The sequence below is a fragment of the Eleutherodactylus coqui genome, chromosome 6 (assembly GCF_035609145.1).
Source record: "Eleutherodactylus coqui strain aEleCoq1 chromosome 6, aEleCoq1.hap1, whole genome shotgun sequence".
Lineage (NCBI taxonomy): Eukaryota > Metazoa > Chordata > Amphibia > Anura > Eleutherodactylidae > Eleutherodactylus > Eleutherodactylus coqui.
In genome coordinates, this window is record NC_089842.1 from 219,320,902 (window position 1) to 219,337,038 (window position 16,137).

General features: G+C 44.9%; 1 protein-coding gene across 1 annotated transcript; it reads right to left on the reverse strand.

Moving 5' to 3' along the window:
* Nucleotides 1-6,205: 6,205 nt before the first annotated feature.
* Nucleotides 6,206-15,754, reverse strand: IL6R (interleukin 6 receptor). The gene is made up of 10 exons (XM_066608784.1): nt 15,484-15,754; nt 13,066-13,293; nt 12,790-12,913; nt 11,640-11,812; nt 10,535-10,695; nt 9,180-9,318; nt 8,781-8,800; nt 8,648-8,705; nt 7,121-7,211; nt 6,206-6,947 (listed from the first exon to the last, which is right to left on the reverse strand). The coding sequence occupies exons 1-10, from the start codon at nt 15,581-15,583 to the stop codon at nt 6,782-6,784; spliced, it is 1,260 nt and encodes a 419-aa protein (XP_066464881.1). The 5' UTR covers nt 15,584-15,754; the 3' UTR covers nt 6,206-6,781.
* Between the last annotated feature and the right edge of the window lie 383 nt (nt 15,755-16,137).

A 16,137-nucleotide genomic window follows, 5' to 3' on the forward strand; every position in this document is an offset into this window, starting at 1 on the left:
CTGCAAATATGTGTAGAATACAGGGGTGTATACAGATACATGTGTATAATACAGGGGTGACTACAGGAGTATATGGAACCTGTTTCCCTGAAAATAAGACATAGCATGATTTTTGAGGATGCAAAATGATTTTTCAGGCTTTTTGAGGATGCTTGAAATATAAGCCCTACTCCACAATTAAGCCCTGCTAACAGTTAATTAAAAAAGTCAATATAAATAGTGTCCAGGCAGCTATACATGTAAAAAAGGTAAACCTTTTTGAACAAAAATTAATATAAGACACTGTCTTATTTTTGGGGAGACACGGTAATATAGGGGTATGTGTATAATACATGGGTGTATACAGATACATGTGTATAAAACAAGGGTGAATACAGGGGTATATGTAATACAGGGGTATGTGTATAATACAGGGGTGTATACAGATACATGTGTATAATACAGGGATGGATACAGGGGTATGTGTATAATACAGGGGTATATACAATACAGGGGTATATGTAATACAGGCGTATGTTTATAATACAGGGGTATGTGTATAATACAGGGGTATATGTAATACAGAGGTATGTGTATAATACAGGGGTGTATACAGATACATGTGTATAATACAGGGGTGAATACAGGGGTATGTGTATAATACATGGGTGTATACAGAAACATGTATATAATACAGAGGTGAATACAGAGGTTTGTGTATAATACAGAGGTGTATTCAATACAGGGGTATATGTAATGCAGCCGTATGTGTATAATACAGGAGTGAATACAGGGGTATGTGTATAATACAGGGGTATATGTAATACAGGAGTATGTTTATAATACAGGGGTGTATACAGATACATGTGTATAATACAGGGGTGAATACAGGGGTATGTGTATAATACATGGGTGTATACAGAAACATGTATATAATACAGGGGTATATGTAATACAGGGGTATGTTTATAATACAGGGGTGTATACAGATACATGTGTATAATACAGAGGTGAATACAGGGGTTTGTGTATAATACAGAGGTGTATTCAATACAGGGGTATGTGTATAATACAGGGGTGTATACAGATACATGTATATAATACAGGGGTGAATACAGGGGTATGTGTATAATATAGGGGTATATGTAATACAGGGGTATGTGTATAATACAGAGGTGTTATTCAATATAGGGGTATATGTAATACAGGGGTATGTGTATAATACAGGGGTGTATGCAGATACATCTGTATAATACAGTGGTGAATACAGGGGTTTGTGTATAATACAGGGGTGTATGCAGTTACAGTGGGGGAAAAAAGTATTTTGTCAGATACCAATTGTACAAGTTCTCCCACTTAAAAAGATGAGAGAGGCCTGTAATTGACATCATAGGTAGACCTCAACTATGAGAGACAACATGAGAAAACACATCCAGAAAATCACATTGTCTGATTTTTAACAAATTTATTTGAAAATTATGGTGGAAAATAAGTATTTGGTCACCTACAAACAAGCAGGATTTCTGGGTCTCACAGACCTGTAACTTCTTCTTTAAGAGGCTCCTCTGTCCTCCACTCATTACCTGTAGTAATGGCACCTATTTGAACTGGTTATCAGTATAAAAGACACCTGTCCACAACCTCAAGCTGTCACACTCCAAACTCCACTATGGTGAAGACCAAAGAGCTGTCGAAGGACACCAGAAACAAAATTGTAGCCCTGCACCAGACTGGGAAGACTGAATCTGCAATAGGCAAGCAGCTTGGTGTGAAGAAATCAACTGCGGGAGCAATAATTAGAAAATGGAAGAGATACAAGACCACTGATAATCTCCCTCGATCTGGGGCTCCACACAAGATCTCACCCCGTGGGGTCAAAATGATCACAAGGATGGTGAGCAAAAATCCCAGAACCACACGGGGGGAACCTAGTGAATGACCTGCAGAGAGCTGGGACCAACGTAACAAAGGCTACCATGAGTAACACACTACGCCGCCAGGGACTCAGATCCTGCAGTGCCAGACGTGTCGTCCTGCTTAAGCCAGTACATGTCCGGGGCCGACTGAGGTTTGCTAGAGAGCATTTGGATGATCCAGAAGAGTATTGGGAGAATGTCATATGGTCAGATGAAACCAAAGTAGAACTGTTTGGCAGAAACACAACTCGTCGTGTTTGGAGGAGAAAGAATGCTGAGTTGCATCCAAAGCACACTATACCTACTATGAAGCATGGGGGTGGCAACATCATGCTTTGGGGCTGTTTCTCTGCAAAGGGACCAGGGAGACTGATCCGTATACATGAAAGAATGAATGGGGCCATGTATTGTGAGATTTGGAGTGCAAACCTCCTTCCATCAGCAAGGGCACTGAAGATGAAACGTGACTGGTCTTTCAGCCTGACAATGATCCCAAGCACACCACCAGGGCAACGAAGGAGTGGCTTCGTAAGAAGCATTTCAAGGTCCTGGAGTGGCCTAGCCAGTCTCCAGATCTCAACCCTATAGAAAACCTTTGGAGGGAGTTGAAAGTCCGTGTTTCCCAGCGACAGCCCCAAAACATCACTGCTCTTGAGGAGATCTGCATGAAGGAATGGGCAAACATACCAGTAACAGTGTGTGCCAACCTTGTGAGGACTTACAGAAAACGTTTGACCTCTGCCATTGCCAATAAAGGATATATAACAAAGTATTGAGATCAACTTTTCTTATTGACCAAATACTTATTTTCCACCATAATTTGCAAATAAATTCGTTAAAAATCAGACAATGTGATTTTCTGGATGTGTTTTCTCATGTTGTCTCTCATAGTTGAGGTCTACCTATGATGTCAATTACAGGCCTCTCATCTTTTTAAGTGGGAAAACTTGTACAACTGGTATCTGACTAAATACTTTTTCCCCCCACTGTACATGTGTATAATACAGGGATATATGTAATACAGGCGTATGTGTATACTACAGGGGTGTATACAGATACGTGTGTATAATACAGGGGTGAATACAGGAGTATGTGTATAATACAGGGGTGTATACAGAAACATGTATATAATACAGCCGTGCATACAGATACATGTGTATAATACAGGGGTGTGTGTATAATACAGGGGTATATGTAATATAGCGGTATGTGTATAATACAGGGGTGAATGCAGGGGTATGTGTATAATACAGGGGTGTATACAGAAATATGCATATAATAGGCCGCCTGCAAACAGCCGGGTCGGATCGGACTGCGAGAATTCTCGCAGTGGGACTTGACCCGAGCGCCTGCAGAGAGCAGCCTGACACTCACCTGCTCCCGCGGCCCCGGCTTTTCGTGAGCCGGCTGCCGGGCAGCCGGCGCATGCGCAGAGCGGAGCCGGCGGCCGGTGAGTGACGTTTCTGTGCGGGGCTCTGCGAGCCCTCCGCGGCCAAATCACGGTTGTCTGCATAGGATTGCGTTTGTTAACGCAATCCTATGGCAGCTTCCAGGGGTGGAAATTCAGAGGTGTATACAGATACATATAGATAATACACGGGTATATGTAATATAGGCGTATGTGTATAATACAGAGGTGTATACAGATACATGTATATAATACAGGGGTGAATACAGGAGAATATGTAATATAGGGGTATGTGTATAATACAGGGGTGTATACAGATACATGTGTATAATACAGGGGTGTATACAGATACATGTATATAATACAGGGGTATATGTAATATAGAGGTATGTGTATAATACAGAGGTGTATACAGATACATGTATGTAATACAGGGGTGTATACAGATACTCCTGTATGATACACATACCCCTGTATTCACCCCTGTATTATATACATGTATCTGTATACACCCCTGTATTATAGACATGTATCTGTATATACCCCTGTATTATACACATACCCCTGTATTCACCCCTGTTATATACATGTATCTGTATACACCTCTGTATTATACACATACCTTATATTACATATACCCCTGAATTATATACAAGCTTTGCACAGTGCATCTACATAGAACAAAACATGTATGACACCTATGGAGGGGACCGGGATGGTATTCTGGGCCACTATATGTGTATAATACAGGGGTAAATACAGGGGTATGTGTATAATACAGGGGTATATACAGATATATGTGTATAATACAAGGGTGTATGCATGTAATACTGGGAGGTATACAGGCTCAGGTGTACATCTATAACTATGATGTTCCAAACAATGTAAGAGGACTAATAGTAGAGAAAAATGTAAGCACTAGTGCTGTAGTATAGTAAGAGTGGAGGAGTAGAGGAGTATTAGAGTAGTAGTTGTGGAGTAGTAGTACTAGTAAACGAAGAGTACGAGAAGTAGCAGAGAAGTCCCAAAGTAGTAATAGAGGAGTAATGGCTGTGATTGGTTCACTGAGCACCAGCTCTGATTGGCTGAGCCAGTGGCGCTCGTGATCCAATCACAGCACTCGCTTGCTGCAGGCGGGGTGATCAAAGCCCCGTCAGCAGAAAGAGAGTGCTGTGTCAACTCTGAGGATTACACTGCAGCCTGCAGCAGCGCCGCAGACCAGTGCGAGGGACCTAGACGCCGCAGCCAGGTGAGTATAAGACTTCCTTGCTAAAAATAAGACACTGTGACTCTTTTGGGGCAACAATTAATATAAGACAGTGTCTTATTTTTGGGGGAACATGGTACTACTCTGCTCTACACTACATCTGCTCTACCAGTAATCCCCACTTCCATACTACTTCTCATTTACTCCAGCTCCAATACTTATTTGGAACATCACTGCTAGAACATAAGTACCTCTCATTTACTGCTACTACTACTCTACCTCTGCTCTACTAGTAATCTCCACTTCCATACTACTTCTCATCTAGTAAGACTCCACTACCTCTCCACTCATCTACTATCATACTACATCTCCTCTACTCCTCCAGTGCTCATCTGAAATTTCACTACTAGAATGTCACTACTTCTCTTTTACTACTACTACTACTACTACACTACTTCTACTCCACTAGTACTCTCCACTTCCATACTACTACTCATCTACTCCTTTTCCAGTACTTATCTGCAAGTTCACTACTATAATATCACTACCTCTCCTTTACTAGTACTACTAGTACCTCCACTTCCATATTACGTCTCATGTAGTACAATCCAATTATCTCTCCACTCATCTACTACCATACTACGTCTCTGCTACTACCCCTCCAGTACTTATTTGCTACTTCCCTTCTAGAATGTCTCAACTTCTCTTTTACTACTACTACTCCACTACCACTGCTCTACTAGTACACTACTTCCATACTGCTTGATATCTACTCCTCCAGTACTTTTCTGGAACTTCCTTTCTAGAATGTCACTACTTTTCCTTTACCTCTACTACTACGCTACTTCTGCTCTACTAGTACTCTCCACTTCCATACTATCTGTTCTCTACTCCTCCTCCAGTACTTATTTGCATCTTCACTACTAGAACGTCACTATTTCTCCTTTTCTACTACTACACTACTTCTGCTCTACTCTCCACTTTCATACTGCTTCTCATGTATGACTACTCCACTACTGTTCCACTCGTCTACTACCATACTACATCTCATCTGCTACTCCTCCAGTACTTATCTGCTACTTCCCTTCTAGAATGTCACTACTTCTCCTTTACTACTACTACACTACTTCTGCTCTACTTTCCACTTTCATACTGCTTCTCATGTATGACTACTCCACTACTGTTCCACCCGTCTACTACCATACTACATCTCATCTGCTACTCCTCCAGTACTTATCTGCTACTTCCCTTCTAGAATGTCACTACTTCTCCTTTACTACTACTACACTACTTTTGCCCTACTAGTAGTGATGTTCTAGTAGTAAAGTTGCAGATAAGTACTGGAGGAGTAGTAGAGGAGATGTAGTATGGTAGTAAATGAATAGCGGTAGCGGGGTAGTCATAGATGAGAAGTAGTGCAGTAGTTATCCGCACATGGGGATCTCATTCTCTTGCTCCACAAGCAGAAGTTATGAAGAGGAAGCAGCAGGAGGGGCTTTACAGATGGAGGAAGCTTGTCCTTGGCGATTGGGGGTGGTGGTGGTTGGGGGTGATATATGTGTAACACCCCCACTACTCCATTACTTCTTTATGGTTCATTCCAATATTGGAGTTTCTCATGAGACAAGCTGATCCACACCCCCATTAATGTCATGCTCCCCCTTTTCCCCCGGAGTCGCCTTTCTTGATCTGTGATGTTGTATAAAATGTGCTACTTCTTGCAATTTCTCTTTATTCCTGGAAACAAATTAACATGACACAAGCGAAAAGTCCAAAAATAGCGCCGTAACTGACCGGAGATAACGAGGCTCTAACCTCATACAAAAACTCCCTGAAAATTCCCAAGACAATCACGACACTAATTGTCTCCCATTGGTTGCAAACACTGGCTTAAAGGGCCACACCACCCAAAATACAGAAGTCCCAGTGCTCGGCTTCACTGCGATTCTCCAAATACGACAACTGTGTAGAGTTCCAGCTATTTGGGGGGAATCACTTACAGGTTGCACTCACTTCCTGTGCAGCATGTTGACTATACGACAAATGATTCTCATGTTACAGGATCAGAAATATTGTGTTTTTCCAACCGTCCTGTGTAACCCTATATACAAGCGCACGCAGTCACAATTTCCACAAGAGGAGCGACAGCGCGTTGACGTTTCTGTGCGTTCGGATTCCTCCGTCCAGTCCACCATTGTTCAGTTCACCATAGTTTCAGGCATCTGATCCCCGATATTAACGCCGGACGTCTCCAGTTTTTGGCATTTGTCTTCACTCTCCATCCAGCCGTGGAGGAATGGTGAGCGCCATGGATAACGGTGAGGACATGAGGGGTGATTCACTCGCCGGGGCCTGCATTGTGTCGACTTTGGATGACGGATGGAATAAAGTGTGCAGGAAACCCCACTTAAGTTTTTGGACTTTTATCTCCTGATGCCTAAAAAAGATATACAGAAGTAAAAATGCCAAGTGCTGGCCCTTTGAATGGAAAACTGGGAAAGGCAAGGTGACAACCAATATGGCCACCAACAGGTGGTCACTCAGCTGTCCCTGAATCCTGAATGGTCAGCCCACCAGAGATCATGAAGCTGACGAATATCGGAGTCTCACCTGATCCAGAGTCCAAGGAGGAAAAAAATGACAAGACCGATAGCAACACAAGGGCCAATCCAAATGATTCTTGGGATCTTCAGCACCTCATCTGCAAGGAAACCGAGAATGCAAAGAAGGTTCCCAAGTATCAGCGTGTGATTATCCTGCCCCCCAAGTATCAGCGTGTCATTATCCTGTCCCCCAAGTATCAGCGTGTGATTATCCTGTCCCCAAAGTATCAGCGTGTGATTATCCTGTCCCCCAAGTATCAGTGTGTCATTATCCTGTCCCCCAAGTATCAGCATGACATTATCCTGTTCCCCAAGTATCAGCGTGTCATTATCCTTTCCCCCAAGTATCAACATGACATTATCCTGTCCCCCAAGTGTCAGCGTGTCATTATCCTGTCCCCCAAGTATTTGCCTGTCATTATACTGTCCCCCAAGTATCAGCGTGTCATTATCCTGTCCGCCAAGTATCAGTATGTCATTATCCCATCCCCCAAGTATCAGCGTGTCATTATCCTGTCCCCCAAGTATCAGTTTGTCATTATCCTATACCCCAAGTATCAGCGTGTCATTATCCTGTCCCCCAAGTATCAGCGTGTCATTATCCTGTCCCCCAAGTATCAGCGTGTCATTATCCTGTCCCCCATGTATCAGTGTGTCATTATCCTGTCCCCCAAGTATCAGCGTGTCATTATCCTGTTCCCCAAGTATCAGCATGTCATTATCCTATCCTCCAAGTATCAGCCTGTCATTATCCTGTCCCCCAAGTATCAGCGTGTCATTATCCTGTTCCCCAAGTATCAGCGTGTCATTATCCTTTCCCCCAAGTATCAACATGACATTATCCTGTTCCCCAAGTGTCAGCGTGTCATTATCCTGTCCCAAATGTCAGTGTGTCATTATCCTGTCCCCCAAGTATCAGTGTGTCATTATCCTGCCCAAGTATCAGCGTGTCATTATCCTTTCCCCCAAGTATCAGCGTGTCATTATCCTTTCCCCCAAGTATCAGCATGACATTATCCTGTTCCCCAAGTATCAGCGTGTCATTATCCTTTCCCCCAAGTATCAGCGTGTCATTATCCTGTCCCCCAAGTATCAGTGTGTCATTATCCTTTCCCCCAAGTATCAGCGTGCCATTATCCTTTCCCCCAAGTATTTGCCTGTCATTATCCTGTCCCCCAAGTATCAGTGTGTCATTATCCTTTCCCACAAGTATCAGCGTGCCATTATCCTGTCCCCCAAGTATCAGTGTGTCATTATCCTGTCCCACCAAGTATCAGCGTGTCATTATCCTGTCCCCCAAGTATCAGTGTGTCATTATCCTGCCCCCCAAGTGTCAGTGTGTCATTATCCTGTCCCCCAAGTATCAGCGTGTCATTATCCTGCCCCCCAAGTATCAGCGTGTCATTATCCTGTCCCCCAAGTATCAGTGTGTCATTATCCTGTCCCCCAAGTGTCAGCCTGTTATTATCCTGTCCCACAAGTGCCAGTATGTTGTGTACCTCTGACCGTTCACCTTATTGTTTTTCCTACTTACTGTTTTTAGGGGGGTCTGTTTCCTCTTGAGATATCGGGGGGTCGTATTCACTGGGTACCTGCTCAATAAAGTCTTACATCGGTGAGATATCCTCGGTGGGATGCTCCCCTTCTCCTCCACATCTCAAACTTACCAGAGTTGCTTTGGCTTCATCTGTGGAAGGAAGATAGAGTGGATTAGTTTCATCCTGCCTGTTTGTCTGCCTTTATACATGGGAGATTTCTGTCTGCCTGCAGCCTCCACTAGGGGGAGCCCACTGTACATTGGTGAAAAGCTAGTTTGGCGCTCCTTCTAGCAATTCACTGCTGGACTCCTCGCAGTCATGTCTTTGTAGTACAACTACTACATCCAGCCACCTCGTGTCACTGTGATCTCTGAGGAGGTGCATTTCCTGCCTCCCCCACTAGATGGCAGCTCAGCTGCTGCGGTATTACAGTGGGCTCTGGGGTGAGAAGTGACCTTTGATAGTTTGTTTAATTTAAAGGGGAACTGCACTTAATACAGCCGGGGAAGCAGTAGAAGGCAGTCGTACCTGACCACGGGACCCCCATGGCCACCTCGCTCCACGAACCCCAATTTTCCTGATATTCCTCACTTGCTCGCACTCGGATGAGATGTTTTCTCCCCATAACAGCGTCAGGAATAATGAAGGCCATCTCTTTAGTTGTTCTCTGTCGGCAGAAAGACTGTTATACCGGAATGTTTGCCCCAGTCACCTCCAAAGCTGCATCCAGAATTTAGATACTTTCCCACAAAGTTTCACTCACAGCTTAAAGTTGCACATAAAGTTGAGTAACGCTGCACATAACTTGTTTGACTTATGATATTAAGTCTTCTACTCTAGTCACATCCAAAGCAGCACTCGGTGTGCTGCTGGTTGCCTTTAAGGCTCCACTTTAAAATCTTTTTGAAAATGTGTTTTCCAAGTACGGATATTGAGTTACATCTTGTCTTATACTCTAGTCATATCCAATGACTAAAATGTGTCTTCCTAACAAGGATTTGGAGCTACATCCTGTATTATGCTCCAATCACATCCAAAGCTGTTTTCACAACTCCCTCCGGCTCACTATAAAGCTCCACTTTTGAACATCACAGATCATTTAAGCCAGCTTTGTAAGTATGGTTCTTATGTACTGATCTCAAGTCACAGAATGGCCTAGACTCCAGTCACATCCAGAGCTGCAGTCACTATTTTTTCAGACTCCTCAGCTCTGGTTTTGAGCGAGAAAAATCTACATATAGCATTCAGAATCTTTATAACTGTCTTTGCTTCACATATTAGACTATAGTTACATCCAAAGCTTCGCTCAGACATCTGCCAGATTGCTGTCAGCTCTCAGACCGGCTCCCTCCTTGTTGGTCAGGTGTATGTTGTGCGCTGTGTTGCTGCACTGACTACATGTCCCACAATGCTATGTATACTGTGCAGTGTCTTATGGGATCTTAGTTGTAAATTAAGAGTAAACAGCTTTAAGAATTGTGAATGCAGCTTTGGATGTAATTGGAGAATAAAGCAGGATCTAACATCCATGTGTGAATGCAGCATTGGATAACCAGGGAGCATCATGGGATGTAACATCCGACTTTGAATGCAGCTAAATGAAGCTTAAGACAGAATGCAACTTTCAACTGTGAATGCAGCTTTGCAGGGGATTGGAGCATTAGACGGGACATAACTTCCAACTGAATGCAGCTTTGAATATAATTAGAGTATAACATAGGAAGTCACATCTAAGTGTGAGTGCAGCTTTGGATGTGACTGGAGTCTCTGCTAGTATAGATGTGCTGAGCTGTCATTGTTCTCAGGCTCTGGTTCGCCTCCAGATTTCCGCCAGTGAAGTTTCACTTTCAGCACAAGCATTGGGTTCTGTGTCTCATACTCACGTTGGACGCGTGCGGTGAGCCCTCCACCTGGTACAGCACCTGGTACTTCAGGTGGTAGAACAGGCCGTCCCAAAACTCGGGCCGGCTCCAGCTCACCCGCAGCCTCCGCCGATTGTTCTCCACCGGAGCCACACAGACATTGAGAGGAGGGCCGACGTGCACTGGGGGAAAACAGGGTCAGGAGGAATAAAGCTGCGACACATGTTCCCCTTCCCGTAGTATGAAGGCACTATATGGCAGCATTATGTGGCTACTGTCTGGCAGTATTATATAGACACTAATGCCTAGACAATACAGCCATGTATCATCTGATAGTACTAACGTACAGGGCCTTTATAATACTCCCATCACAAATAGTGTCTATATAATACCGCCAGACAGTGCCTACATAATACATTATGTAGGTACAGTCTGGTGATAATATATAGATACTGTATTTCGTATTACCTAGATGATTTATGGCAGTATTACGTCGATGATGGCCGTAAAGAAACTGTATGAAGTATTATGTAGGTATGTGTTATGTAGTCAGTGTTATATAGAAACTGCATGCAGTAATACCTAGATGATGAATGGGCGGTATTACGTAGATGATGGCAGTGTTATGCAGTAGTACCTAGATGATGAATGGGCGGTATTACGTAGATGATGGCAGTGTTATGCAGTAGTACCTAGATGATGAATGGGCGGTATTACGTAGATGATGGCAGTGTTATGCAGCAGTACCTAGATGATGTGTGGTGGTATTATGTAGGTAGATAGGTGTATGATACAGACACTGTATGCAGTATTATGAAGGAATAGTCTGGCACTATCATATAGACACTATGCAGTAGTACCTAAATGATGTATGGCAGTATTATGTAGATGATGGCGGTATTATATAGACACTGTATACATTAGTACCTAGATGATGTGTGGCGGTATTATGTAGATGATGGTGGTATTATATTGATATTGTATAGTGCTATTTTGAAGGTGATGTTGGTATAATGTAGGTCCTATATGGGTTGTTCAAGGGTCACATACATTAATGCATTTTCCCTAGTTATAATGGATAGTACCAGTACCCCCATTATGTGACATATATAAGGAGTGAGCGTACAGAGATCTTTGGCATCTGCTTCTAGGCTGGCGGTCAGCTGGCTGGTGGTTCGGCTGCTCACACACAGGTAGAAGAGCTGTCGGCCGGAGCTGCCTTCACTGTACAGCACGGAGCAGGTGAACTTCTCACTGCTGGAGTCGTAGGTGCAGGGGTAGAAGGTGGGCACCGGCAGCCTGCAGGGGGCGTCAGAACAATGGCACATCACTCCTGAATATCACACAGAGCCACTGTATCTAATCCTGTCATGTGTGATACTACCTGCTCTATATAATCTTCTCATGTGTGATATTGTCTGCTGTATCTAACCCTATCCTGTATGATACGCTCTGCTGTATCTAACCTTATCCTGTGTGATACTCTCTGCTGTATCTAACTCTATCCTGTGTGATACTCTCTACTGTATCTAACCCCATCCTGTGTGATACTCTCTACTGTATCTAACCCCATCCTGTGTGATACTCTCTGCTGTATCTAACTCTATCCTGTGTGATACTCTCTGCTGTATCTAACCCTATCCTGTGTGATACTCACTGCTTTATATAATCCTATCATTTATGATAGTATCTACTGTATCTAATCCTATCCTGTGTGATACTGTCTGCGGAGTATATAACTCTTACTGAGTATATAACCCTAACGTGTGATACTGTCTGCTGTATCTAACCCTATCCTGTGTGATACTGTCTGCTGTATCTTACCCTATCCTGTGTGATACTGTCTGCTGTATCTTACCCTATCCTGTGTGATACTGTCTGCTGTATCTCATCCTATCCTGTGTGATACTATCTGCTGTATCTCATCCTATACTGTGTGATACTATCTGCTGTATCTTACCCTATCCTGTGTGATACTATCTGCTGTATCTCATCCTATCCTGTGTGATACTATCTGCTGTATCTAACCCTATCCTGTGTGATACTGTCTGCTGCATCTCATCCTATCCTGTGTGATACTGTCTGCTGTATCTAAGCCTACCGTGTGTCATACTGTCTGCAGAGTATATAACCCTAACATGTGTGATACTGTCTGCTGTATCCAAGTCTATTCTGTGTGATACTGTCTGCTGTACCTGACCCTATCCTGTGTGATATTGTCTGCTGTATCTAAGCCTACCATGTGTGATACACCTCAGTCACTGGTGGGCACTGACCTGACTCCTACGAGGGTGGCCCTGGCTGACGGGTGCAGTTGTCTGCTCGGTTTCCAATGGCAGGTGATGTTGTGGGTGGGATGGCGGTGATAACAGAAGAGCTTGCTGCCGTCCTGCCGCTCATCTGCGGAATATCAGTAATCATAATAGGTAAGTGCCGCCTTGTATTCTCCGCCCCTCCTATGACCACTTGCGGCCCTTAAAATACCCCTAGAAGGGCCAATCAGGAGGTCAGGCCTGTTTCCTATCCCCCGATTCCCTCTGGGGTCTCCTCACCTTTCACCATGAGCTCCACAGAACACACGGGGGCGCCGTCCTTATAACACGTGTAATTATCCTCATCTTCATACGTGACAGAGCTCAGGACAAGATGGCTGCCGTCTGCGAGTGATCTCAGATTTCCGTGGGGATTGTGCCGACTCCAGGACCCCCGACCTTCACACCCCGCACACGTCCGGTTGACAGCGGAGTGGAGAGTAACCAAGATGGCGTCTTCAGGGACCGCTGGAGGGAAGAGTGTAGTTATGAACGCGATGGCCGCTGTCATCTGCTGAGCCGGCATTACTGACCGCCACGGATGGCGTCTCCCATGGGCGTATTTGGTGCTTAGAATAGGCAGTTTTCTTGGCATGCTCTATTTAGATATTACGCACCACAATAGACCATTGATATAAATGGGCGGGAGCAAATACGCAGTGAATATGCGCAGGAAATCCACGGCCCCTTCTGCGTACTGTTTTGCGTGTGTAAATACACTTACGCCCGTGTAAACTAGCCCTAATGTGCAAAGTACGCCGTGTGAGTGAGCTCCTTGTGAACAGAATGCCAGACTGCAGTAAAGACTGCCACACCAACACAACCTGGGGGGAATGTTATGTATTACTACAGTTATGTACGCCGGCGACCATCAGAAGATGGAAGCCTCCAGAATATCCCCTCCCCCATAGTAAACCACAGGCTTCTGCTGGTGCAGAGGAAGTTGTGCGTTCGCCCGCAGTCGTCATCCGGACCGCCGCGCTGTCTATGCAAATCACAGCTATTTACATTCTGGGTGTAGAAACATCTGCAGCATCCGGTAACGGCCCGACGCACCCCAAAACCTGACATCAGCGGGCCCACATCATCTCACCTCCCTGCAGAGGGGTGCCTAAACTATTGCATTGGACTGTAGGCGATGTACCAGGGGTGCACAGTACGGCCCCCGCATTCGCCCCTCCACCAAGTTGTCGCCATGTTTTCGGCTCTCTTTGTAGGGCAGATTTATGAAACTGTCTTTGTTGCCCATAGCGACCAATCACAGCGCAGCTTTCATTTTAGCTTAGCAGTATAAGAAGTGTAAGCTGCGCTGTGATTGGTTGCTATGGGCGCCACACTCTTATGAAAGCTGTCGAACTAGGACGTCTTAGTTGGCCCTAGCAACCAATTAGAGCGCAGCTTTCATCTTACCTCAGTAGAATAGGACATAACTGCGCTGTAACTGGTTGCTAGGGGCAACTAAGAGGGGTCTTTAGTGTCATCAACCTGCCCCATGTTGGTGGCTGACACTCTGTACTAGTGACTAAACACTACAGCACTACTGAGCACCGAGCCAGAGACCAAACCACAGCTCTGGAGCACAAACTGCTGCTCTAACAAGTGTAACAGAGTGAGGGGGCAGCGCGGGCCTGGGGGGACCTCACTGGGTATTATTAATTCCGCTGACTGAGGGGATGGCGCACGCATCATTAGTTCATCCGCCAGCTGCAGGGTGGACTTTATACCGTTACACAACAACCGCTCACATGTCATCAGATGTGTTATCTGTGGGGTTACATGGGACTGCCGGTCACATTTACTACATTATCTGCCCTCAGAGTTATTACTGTGTTATCCGTGGGGTTACATAGGACTGTGGGTCACATCTACTACATTATCTGTCCTCAGAGAGTTATCACTGTGTTATCTGTGGGGTTACATAGGACTGTGGGTCACATCTACTACATTATCTGTCCTCAGAGAGTTATCACTGTGTTATCTGTGAGGTTACATAGGACTGCAGGTCACATCTACTACATTATCTGTCCTTAGCGTTATCACTGTCTTATCTGTGCGGTTACATGGGACTTCAGGTCCCATCTACTACATTATCTGTCCTCAGAGAGTTATCACTGTGTTATCTGTGGGGTTACATAGGACTGCAGGTCACATCTACTACATTATCTGCCCTCAGAGTTATTACTGTGTTATCCGTGGGGTTACATAGGACTGTGGGTCACATCTACTACATTATCTGTCCTCAGAGAGTTATCACTGTGTTATCTGTGGGGTTACATAGGACTGCAGGTCACATCTACTACATTATCTGTCCTCAGAGAGTTATCACTGTGTTATCTGTGAGGTTACATAGGACTGCAGGTCACATCTACTACATTATCTTTCCTTAGCGTTATCACTGTGTTATCTGTGAGGATACATAGGACTGCAGGTCACATCTACTACATTATCTGTCCTTAGCGTTATCACTGTGTTATCTGTGCGGTTACATGGGACTTCAGGTCACATCTACTACATTATCTGTCCTCAAAGAGTTATCACTGTGTTATCTGTGAGGTTACATAGGACTGCAGGTCACATCTACTACATTATTTATGTTCAGAATAGTCCTCTACAGCTGAGGTGAAACTACAACTCCCAGCATGCCCCGGTACTGATTACCTGGCTTCAGGCAGATGGTTCCCGCTGCTCTGGAAGTCCTGAATGGTCCGCAGCAGAGCACAATGATCAGGGCGGAGCAGCACCTGGCGGTGCCCACCATGGTGGTCTGATGTCTCACCAGCTGTTTCTTTCAGTGGTCCATTAAAGTGAACGGTCTCTTTAAAGAGCCCTCAATTCTGGCATCTTTCCCCATCGGCTGGCCCTCTGTCTCTTTAGGTTGTCTCTTTACTCTGGTGTCTGTCTCATCCTGCCCTCTGCGCTCTCGCGTCCGCCCACTTCTGAATAAATATCAAGTGAACAGGAAAATATTTGAGGAACCATCAGCTGGGTGATTGCACAACGTGCTGCCAGGGACACTGGTGGCGGCTTCAACTGGGGGGCGCTAACTACCCACCGCCAGTAACCATCACCCATTATTTCCTCTCAGGGCCTTACATATTTCATTCAGCTGTCGTTCTGGGAAAGCGAGGTCCCAGCCGTCCTAGTGCCAGCAGAGGAGGGAGTCACACAGCTTCTCCTGAAGCCGGAATGGCAATGCTTCGCTCTGTCCGACACATCCCGGATATCGTCACTGATGCCAGATCACAGTTTAGACTCAAAGGCCTCATATCCACGGGCAATCCGCAGCGGATTTTAACTCTTCTCCTGCCCGCG

Excerpts from the sequence above, each read along its gene's own strand:
- IL6R (XM_066608784.1), bottom strand. The coding sequence starts at position 15,583 with ATGGTGGGCACCGCCAGGTGCTGCTCCGCCCTGATCATTGTGCTCTGC. Across the intron at positions 12,914-13,065 it reads TGTGGAGCTCATGGTGAAAG|ATGAGCGGCAGGACGGCAGC; the intron begins GTGAGGAGACCC and ends GATATTCCGCAG. Across the intron at positions 8,706-8,780 it reads ATGAAGCCAAAGCAACTCTG|GTACCCAGTGAATACGACCC; the intron begins GTAAGTTTGAGA and ends TTTATTGAGCAG.